Source organism: Solenopsis invicta, chromosome 16 (assembly GCF_016802725.1).
Source record: "Solenopsis invicta isolate M01_SB chromosome 16, UNIL_Sinv_3.0, whole genome shotgun sequence".
NCBI classification, from domain to species: domain Eukaryota; kingdom Metazoa; phylum Arthropoda; class Insecta; order Hymenoptera; family Formicidae; genus Solenopsis; species Solenopsis invicta.
The window spans coordinates 7,031,234-7,041,862 of NC_052679.1; the positions used below are offsets into that span (position 1 = coordinate 7,031,234).

A 10,629-nucleotide genomic window follows, 5' to 3' on the forward strand; every position below is an offset into this window, starting at 1 on the left:
CGTCTATTCCAGATGTGTCTATCGACAACGAGGCGGGACCAACATGAGCAGCACGCTATTCCTCTACTCGGTGGAGTCACTCGACGAAGGCACGTACAGCTGTATCGCGGAGAACAGCGCGGGTTCGGCGGTGGCAAATCTCTCTCTCCGCGTACTCTTTCGCGAGAAACCCACCGTGGAGCCACCCTCCGACAATCCTGCCTCTGGTTACGTGGCCGCGATTGTCGCGGGAGCGTTGGTAGGCACTCTTCTGGCACTGGGCTGTTTGATAGGTAGCGTGATATACTGCGCGAGAAAGCGACGTCGCGACCGAAAGCGCAATTCGAAGGCGTTGGTGACGCAGAGCAAGTCGGTGCTGCCAATCACGAAGGACACCACCAGCAGCGCCTGCCGAAAAGGTAACGGTAGCTTGATCGGCAATCTCGAACATCAGCAAATGGTCTCGTATACCGAACGCGAGATCAACCGTGCGGCCACTTTGGAACACCGTGAACACACCAGGAACAATCTCCTGGATCGGGACGCGTATCCAGTGGCGAGTCCGGTAGCCAAGTACCTGACCGAACCCGATCTGATTAACGAAGTGCCCGAGAACACCGAGGTGGGTTACGGTCAACTGTATGGGCGGCATCATCAGCGCGTCGGCGGCGTCGATCGACAGATTCTAGAATACGACTCGGGTTATCCGCTGCAGCCTGATTTACGACCGCCGCCAGTTCTGCCCCAGTTGAGTTACCTGGATCAGGATGGCTACCCGCTCAATTTTGGCTTGCCCAAAATCACCTTTAGCACCGCCAGTACTCTGCCCAGGCTCCGGACACGTTTGTCGGAGCCAGGCTCAGCAGCCGCGCCAGCGGCCAGATATTCGCGCGAGGCCGAATTCCTCGCAAGATCACCGGGATACGATCCCATTTTATCGCGAACCGACGCCAGGTACACCGCTGAGGGTTATCCCTACCCGATGCATCAGCATCATAATCAACACCAGCATCAGCATCAGCATCAGCATCAACATCAACAGCAACAACAGCAGCAGCAGCAACAGTCGCAACCGCAAACGATACAACCACCACTACCAATTCAACCGGTCGAGCAACCGATTCAGCAGCAGCTGCCCATTCAATCGCCAGTCTCGCCGGTCGCCGTTTTCCCAGATGTACCCTTTATACCGTCACCCCCAGCGGCTTACAGAGGTGAAACCACTCCGCTGTCGCCACGATCCCTGCTCGGCAAAACCGCTCGCGAGGCCGCAGCCGCGGCTGCTGCGAGAGCGGAGGAACTCCAACCACCGAATCATCCGGAAAGCCCCGACGAAGGCTACGTGGGAGACGCAATGGATGTCTGAAGAATGCGAAGCGAACGATAGTTCGCGATTATCGGACAATTTGAGGATCTGAGGATCTGAGGATCTGAGAAGCGCGGGAAATATATACATCCTGGCTCTATTGTGAATCAAATTAATGTGTTGCGCCATTTGCTTTCCCCGAATTTGTTCTTAGTTTTTATTTACTCGATCCGTCTTGGAAAAAGAAGATGGATTTTTTTTTGTGGAAAATGTCCACAACTAAGTTTTTATTTATTTATTTACTTTTTTGAAATTTGGAAAATGGAAGATAGTATTTTAATGATATCGTACTTTCTTCAAGATGTATCATAAGATGCGTTTATTTTTTATCGCTCGATCTTTGGCAAAAAAATTTAATCTTCAAACAGAGATTTAATTTCAAGAGTTTCTACATGTCACACAAATATTTGACCGAAATTCACCGAAATGACGAAATTATAATACAGGGCAAGGAGAAAGATCTGTCCTCGATTCTTTTTGCTCAACATATTGATTCAGCAGACAGAATAACGACATTTACATTTGCATAAGAATTTGCGAATAATTTTTATAATCTCCTTCCATGCGTATCAAGCATCAAGATCTAAACGAACAACGAGATATCAGCATGAAGGAGGAAATCTGTCCTCGTCATGCTGTCAGATTAATTCGCGGAGAATAACAGGGTCCAGGATGTGATTGGCGGAACAGGGCCACCCGAGACGGCACGAACAAAGGACTCGTCCTGGCGGCGGAGACGTAATAGATTAATCAGAAGACACGTCTCGAATGTCGCTGCGGTGCGCGCAGTTCTCGTCAGAGTCGGGAGGGACGATGGAACGCGGTGATTCTTGCGTTCGCGTATTCGAAGGAAATCGACTCCGAAAAATTTACGCGGATCGCGTTTAAATGCGGAGAGTGCTTTTTCGGACACCCAAGATGGCGGCCGGATTTATTTAAACGGCGTGTCGCGCTTGTGAAATACGACGACGTCTTTTGGACGCGATCCAAGGAGAAACGTTCGGTCGCGTTGAAAAGGAACCAAGATGGCGTGACTGATCCTTAAAGTGATAGATAAATGTTTGGCGGACTCGATCGAGTGAAACGCGCCTCATGGACCCCCGAAGGCGCGCTTTCAGCATCGTGAGCGAGAACGTGACTGGTGCTCAAAACGGCTCCTCCAACGGCGGGGTCCGCTATGGAAATGTGAAATTAATTAAATTTAATTGTTCATGTTGATCCCGCGACCGACCAAGTTCGCGATAAAACTGATTGCAGGAGAGCGATATGAATGTAAAATAGTAATAAAAGGAGACTTTATCCTTTTTTTAATTATAAACGTTATGAATATTTGAAAACGTTTATACGTTATTCGCGTGTGTCACGAGTGAGACACGATTTTAACAAATTTATTTCTTTTGCAGAATTATTATTATATCGATGAAATGTAAACTTTGTTATTTGCTATTTCTTTAGAACGTGACGTGGTCGCTTCGATCATTCTTAATGGCTCTTGGATTACTCCGATATTGTTTAAAGCCGACGACAGCGTTATAACGTCCCACTACACGTAATACGGGATACTCGTGACTCGGAAATCTGCTCAAGCCATTTTTGCACTCCTCCCAATAGCACTTTGTTTTAGACTCATGGAATAAGTGTGTCATTCGTTTCTAATGAACATTCTCCTGGCGTTTCAAGGCGGAGACGCAACTGTAGCGATTCTGCTGTAGTGATAATAATGTTAACTTGGTGTTTAAGACTGGCGAATTGTGCGAGATTAGGAGCGCCGCGATGGCGCTCGACCTGATGTACAGAGACCGTTGAACGTACAGGATGTTCTGAAAACGGCGTATACCAGAATTTGATCGGAGCGAGAAATTTTTTTAAGTGAGCTTATTTTATCTTAAAAGTTTTATCTTAAAAATCTCGAGAGTTAAAACAAATTTCGATATTGAATTTTATTTATCGGAAATATCAAGAATTATGGTTCATTTAAACAGTTTTTGTTTTATTTATACTCAATCATAGTTAAACCATTTATTTTGCTGCAAAAATTTTACAAGTTAATTCCAGCTCCTCGATATGGTATATTCTTCTAGAACGTCCCGTATATCTATATATAAATACACGTATATATATAATATAAATAAATAAATATATATATACACACGAATAGATATATACATATTATATGATGCGACACTTAAAAAAAAAAAAAAAAAAAAAACCCACTAAACGACAAAAAATCGGTGAAAGTAGTTATTTTTTAAAGGTGTCTTCGAGATTGCGATTCGAGCTGGCTTCGCCCTCTCAGATAAAATCGATCGGTGTACAGTCGGTAGACGTGCAGCGGGATGAAAATGAGTTAACATTGTTTCTACAACAACAAGAAAAATTTCTAAATGTAATATCTGTGCAAACTGACGAATTTCAACTATTCAGAAAAGACTGATGAGTTGATGACAAATTATCATAACTGCAAGGTGGCGCCGGATGTGACGGAAGAATGCGTCGCGAGAAAGCGTCGAGTCCTAGAGGGTCCTTTCATCGTCAGAAGTACCCGGCGACGAGGAAACTGGTTTCCTTTCCGTTGCCGTAATCACGACGCGATTCACGGATGAACAGTGTTTGCCTTCCAGTCTGGCGACTCGCAAGGATATAGAATACTGCCTGTGTCCTTTAAGCTTCGCCGTCGAGGTAACTCGAAATTTGTCTTCGCCTATGAGTTTCGTATATAACAATATTTCATCTTGTTCCGGGGGCAAGTAATTTATTTACATTTTGAGAAATTTCAGGCAAAAGGAAAATGTTTGAAACAAGGAGTAAAGAGGAATTCTTATTACGCTAGGAAATTAAAAAACGGTTTGTTTCTAGTCAGTTAAAATTTCACGTTTTGAATTTAATATTTAGCATTATTGCAAGTAAATTCATAAAATGGGGTTTTATAATTAACAAATAGTTTAATTTAAAATTGTTATATTTTCTTTGAAGTATAACCGTACAAAAGTTAATGTGTTGTGAATGAAAGACAATTATAAAAAAGTTTTAAAATTGCAAGTAATAAGAGATACATTTAAATCTGATTGTATGTATTTTCGACGACGTCAACTTTCGAAATTCGAGTTATATGGAGCTGTGAACATTATTTTACACACTGACGAAATTCTGTGAAAGGAGTTCTACATTCATCGTTTCATTTAATTAGAAACTTTTTAAACGAGCTTGCCAACGAGAATAACTTCAACACGCGCGGTCAATTTTGCGAATCTCGATTAATTTTCCCGTGAATGGGTAGACTCTATTAGGCCATGTTTCTGGTAAAAATGCAGCAGAAATGTAGCGTTTAGAACCATTAACTTTCAGTCAAGTTTGAATTTGGTACAAATTGTTACAGTTCCTTCGACAAATTTATTTTGAAAAAAAAGGAAACTCGTCATATTATATTAAATGTTCTTTTTGATTTCTTATTAATCTTTATATTTGTCTCAAACTTACGAAAGAGAGAAAATAAAATATTGCTTGGGTATTTACGTATTGCGTTTTAAGGGCCGAGAAGTATTTGAAAAATTAAATAATTAGAAAACGCGTAACGTTTCGTGCAATCACCATTTCCTTAAAGAACCACCTTTAAGGATTTCCTTAAAAGATCTCGCTTGTAGTTAAATAAACAACATCGTTAAATCGAGTTAAATTGCGCGAGGAAATGTAATGTACTTCCTTAAGGAGAATCTTTTAAAAATAATTATTTCAGTTTACATGAGAAACGTTAGAAACGGATTTTACTTACACGAGAAACGGATGAATTTACGCCTTTGAAAGAGAAGTGATTTTTTTGAGATTGTATCTTTCATAGGTAAAAATTGTTCATAGACCTCTCTCTTTAGACGCTTCATACATATTTATTCGCATCGATTAAAATCTGTGGTGAAAGAAAAATAAAAATTCAACACATTCGAAACAATTCCTTTTTTGCGAAAAAAAAAAATTCAACCAGAAAGTTTATTTTTTTTTTAAGCTTTTACTTCGACGCCGTGCTTTCAGTGATTCGTTTTTTCGCAGATAAAAATTTATCATCGCAATCTGTCGCTTCCTTCTTCGTGTGTATTTATTTTCGTTGAATTGACGAACGAGCGGTTAAACGGGAACAAGAAAAACACTAGTAAAGTTTAACGATCTTGCTCGCGGGCGATATTGCATTCGCTGGTTTGTGGCTCGTCTGAGTTAAATGCACTCCTCTTTTTCTATCGATCCCTTTTTACTTCTTATTTATTCCTTTTCGCCTGCGCGCGCTAATTATAACCGCGGCCGCTTGCTCGGTAACGATTCCGCTTCTCATTTTTTTTTTTTTTTTTTTTTGTGAAAACACGATGGAAAGCTTTTCCGGATTTTCCTCGAGAATCCGCGGAGACACGAGATACATTTTTCGAAATGTATTTCATAAGAGGAAATTATACGAACGGGAGTTATCTTTTCGTAGAGACAATTCTCAATTGTTCCAATGACTTTCGCGATTTTTAATATTTTCGGTGCAGATGGGAAAGCTACAAAATTCCGCTCTGATAAATCAGTCAAATTAAATTTCGCAAGGAAATCATACGCGCGGAATTTCATCGTATAAAGGCTTAGCGTGCCGAGATCGGTCGTGAATATTAATCGGCTTTCCTCTCACCGACTCTCGCGCAGTGAAACATTCGCGCTAGGGAAAATCTCGCGAGGAAGGCAACCCCCGTTCTATTAACTTCTCTCGCATTCACAACGTGCTGCTACGATGCTTTCCGGTAAATGTAATCACACGTCGATGCATTAATCAGCTGCTCGACGAAACTCCATGGTAACTCCATCCGTCGGATATGCACGTCGAATCAGTTAGAAGTTAAGGGCAGCGATGGCAGGACGGCAGGACGGCAGGGCGGCAGGGCGGCAGGGCGGCAGGGTTGCTTGCTTAAATGGAAAATGTCCCTTCGGGGCCCTTGGAACGCCCTATTGGACATTATAATACTTATTTGTTACATTTTCACATGTTTGAATGTTCAACATTTAAATCTCTCCTATGGAAACACTCGTTTCGGGAGATCGAAAGCTAGCCGCGAAGCAGAGACAATGTGCAGATGGACCGATCTTGTTTATTCGCTATTTTTATAGCGTGTTTTTAAAGAAAAAAATTTTATAGATGAGGTCAATGAATTTTCATGTTGCAAGATCGATCAGGAGAGAGTGTATATGACAGGAAGATAGCGAAAGGCGAGAGAGGGAGAGAGAGAGAAAGAGAGATACAGACAGAGAAAGAAATAACATTAAGTATACATGAGAAAATGAGGGCCAAAGCCACATTCGAATCGATCTCCTTCGAATCCACCCATCCTGCCACTCCACCTTCCTCTTCCCACGTAAACCACCACCCTCCTTTTCTCGACCATAAAATTCCCGCGAAGAGTTACGGCTCTCCGACGCTCACAGCACAATCTTGCATATATGGACAGACGCACATATACACTTATTTACGTACTTACACTTATACGAAAACATACATATACACAATCTGACACACACGCACGCGCACACACACACACACACACACGCGCGCGCGCACGCACAGTTTCAGGTACACGTGATGTTCCGAACGATTGAGCAATACGATTTGTATTACCGTGTATAACGTAATGTATTCGATTCTGCACATGTCGTATGTACTTTGGATGTAGCGAAGGATTTTTCACGACTGATATGAGATTAAAGGAATAAAGATAGCTTTTGTATTAAAAATCTTGTTCTTTGACGTTTACTTACGTATCGCATTCCCATTCCCGTTTCTGCCGTTTGGCCACGTTTGCAGCCAAATGCATTTAGACCGCGGCCTATACCTCAAATTAGATTTTAAATTATTGAAGCCCCTTGCTGTGAACGCTTAGTAGGTGACCTGACCCGGCTTTAGGTCAGGCCTCTTCCTTTTTAATGACCCGACTTAAAATAGGTCGCCCGGAACTTCCGTGTAAATACGCGTTACCAAACTTTTAACTGTTAAGTTGTCAACGTAATCTCTAAATTTGTAAGAAAATAAATAGCTAAGGGCGCAGAGACCTCCTTTAAATCGATTACCGTGTACACGATCGATGATTAAACGTATCTTGAATCGCGGTATAGGTCAGGCCGCGCGTAGCTCTCCGAGTGTAAACGCAGTCACACTGTTTTTGTTGGAGGATTATATAAGCGTTCTCCTTCGAGAAAAATCTCGGTCACCGACTGTCACAGTGACACGGAATTACGAGAAATATTTCTTTACAATTTCTACATTTCTTATTGCAAATCTCTCATATTTTCTTTGAAAATGGATTTATTGATATGTACAAGCAATTTTACAATTTTTAAATCACGAAGATATTTTATCTACGTCATCAATGCATTGATTGCAAATTTTAAAGAGTGTGCGTACATGTCTGATTTGATAATTAATTTGATAATCAATACGTAAATCGTTTGTCAATCACAATTGATACAATTGTTTAATTGTTATAATTCGTTTTTTACAATTTTACGTGTTGGCGCATACGCGCGTGCAATCTTGTAACGATACTATATTCGATAAAATAATAAGATAATTTCAACAACATGTTTAAGCGGTCGCGTAAAGGTTACGGCCCAGCTCGCAACTCGCGCAACTTGCGGAGGAAATCGTTCGAGAGAAGTGCGGCCGCAAAATAAAAAGATTTGGGAAAGAAATGGCAGCGACTCGAAAACACGGGCATAATTCGAGATATTTTTGCTGTTCAACTTCACGTACTATGATTTTCATGATTTCCATCTAACCCATTGCCATTTAAAGACATCAGACTTTTCTGGTTGCACGCCAAGCATAGAGGACTTTTGACTGTAGACATTACAAAGAAAAACTACAAAGTAGCTTATATCCGGCATCTCCTCGGGAAGATCTCCGTGGAAACTTAAGACAAGAAGATAAGAAGTTTTCTGCCTGTATCTATAGATCGCAGGTAAGTCTAGTACACAGAATGTTCCATATAGACGAGATACTTACATATCGATACGATAGTATTTTCCGTAAAAAAAAAAAAAAATAAGCATCTTTTTCTTTTGGCAGGGATCTCTGAAAGAAAAATATGCTTACTCTTTGATAAGAAGTAAAATAATATCGCTCTGTATTCCACCTAAATAACTAATAGAACGCTGTCGTGGAGAGGGTTTGATAAGCGACCTAAATAACAACGCTTGATTGCATGGAAACGAAGAGAAACGATTTCGAAAGTGAGATAATGAGAAATTATTAAAACCCAGAGCGACGCGCGCGTCGTATTGCACGCGGTGCGATTATTTGTCGCTCGAACGACACTAATCGATGACACGTACGAACCCATCTCGTATAATTCTCCCGCGAGATGAATTCAACGTTTTATTAACGTCGCGGGGTGGAGTTTTAATTATCAACACGGATATACCAAATGCAGTACCATGCTATTGAAAGAGATGTTATCATATAATATTAGCGTATATAATATGAGTGCATCCGCTAATGCAACTGAAAGTTTAATTCACAACCAATAGGCTAAATCGTAACAAATATTTTATAGCGAAATAATCCATTATAACTGCTTTCGCATTCGTAATGAAAGCATTTATTGTGCACATCGTGCTTTTAAACATATTTCCAGCCTACGTGTATGCGCGCCACGTGCGCGCATTATACCATACGCGTTTGCGTACGTTGCGTTTTCCACAATTTCGAGAAAATATTTTCGTGAGTCGCAAAAATAGAATTTATAATAGCAATAAAATTCAGTTGCGGGAATAAAATTCACGACGTGGAAATGAAATCTACAACTGTGAATCGCGAAGGGAAGGCGCCCGGCGCCCGTAGGAAAATGTCGCGAGACATCGTAGCACGACGAAACTCCGCTGTAATCAATGTTCTTTCGCTTCGACGCTCTCGCCTCTCGCAAGTTACGATATTGAAATTTCGCGCGCGGTGTCTGTTGCTCGATGAAAATTTTATTTAATTAAATCGACCGTCTTTATCCTGGGCGCGTTACAGCGACACATTCGCAGGCCGCGACACGGCGACAATTTTGCGAAGCGCTACAGCCGCCGCGCCGCCGGGCATTCGGTAAATTTACATATTTAAAGAAACGCGTATACATCTTGTTGTTGTTTCGTTATTTTATCGGGAAAAATTTTACGTGGCAAAGAAATAGAAATTCACGGGCTGCGGAACCTCGCGACGCGGCGCGGCGCAATTCACTCGGGAAGAAATGTCACGAAACTCGCGCAGTCGATAATCTTTCACTTCGACGCTCTTCACGGCAGGATGAATCGTCTCCGTGGGTTGCGCGCCACGCGAAACTCCTTTCCGCGCACCGTGAAAATAATTGGACAATTTTTGATCGTTACCTTCACCGAAGACTCGATCTCTCTCTCTCTCCCCTTTTCTCTGTCTCGCTCTCTTTCGGGAATTCACGCATATTTGAAGAAACTTTCTTGGAGACTCTAGCTCGCAGCTCCCGTAAGATCCGACTCCCGTCGCGTTGGAGGCCCTGCCTCCCCTCGTGTTCAAACGGGCCATGTAATATTCTGACAAATGACGAATAGGACGAGTCGCAAAAAAAAGTACGACGATTACTCAGTGAAGTAATTGGATCGATGGCGGGGAAACCGCTGGGAGTTTCGCAATACTTAATGACTCTCGTCATGGTTCGTTTGGCTTCATCCAATCAAGGAAAAAAAAAGGGAGCGACGAAAGATAGGAATTAGTTGAAGAAAAAAATAATCATTTGCGAGAAATCAACCGCCTGGTTTAAAACGTAATTATATTTCCGACAATGGGCGTAACAATAACATTATATTCGTGTGTTGTGAATAATTAAAAGCGTTTCGAAAATAATTAACAAGCCAGTGGTATTAAAAAATTCATTATTGCTTACTATGACTCAATACGCGCATTGTTACTCTCCTCCAATATTCATCCATTATTCCGCGGAATATGAGTCTCTCGCACGTGCAATAAAGGCAGCATGCAAATTTGTAAACAAATAAAATTACAATAACCGTTCAAATTCGCATTAAATTGCTTCGCGTTAACATAAAATTACGAATTTGTGTCTCTACATATGTTCAACTCTTTTCGCGCGGGTACGGAAAAATAACCGGGCAGGTTTGCGATTAGACAAATGGACGCCATCGCTCTCCAATATGGGCTGTCGCTAATCTGCATTAAAGTTTGTAAATTTCAGCGTAATGAACGCGAGTGATACATAAATTTTTCGGAAGAACCGTGAACCTACGTAATTTGGTCGTTG

At 41.6% G+C, this 10,629-nt stretch overlaps 1 protein-coding gene across 3 annotated transcripts in view; it reads left to right on the forward strand.

Moving 5' to 3' along the window:
- The window catches only part of LOC105204886 (leucine-rich repeat-containing protein 24), a 130,801-nt gene extending 123,711 nt beyond the window's left edge, over nucleotides 1-7,090 (forward strand). For all 3 annotated transcript variants that reach the window (XM_011174151.3, XM_011174154.3, XM_039458166.1), the window contains one exon: nucleotides 13-7,090. In XM_011174151.3, coding sequence (XP_011172453.1) covers nucleotides 13-1,345 — 1,333 coding nt within the window. In that variant the 3' untranslated portion in view covers nucleotides 1,346-7,090. The remainder of the gene's footprint in view (nucleotides 1-12) is intronic.
- Nucleotides 7,091-10,629: the final 3,539 nt, after the last annotated feature.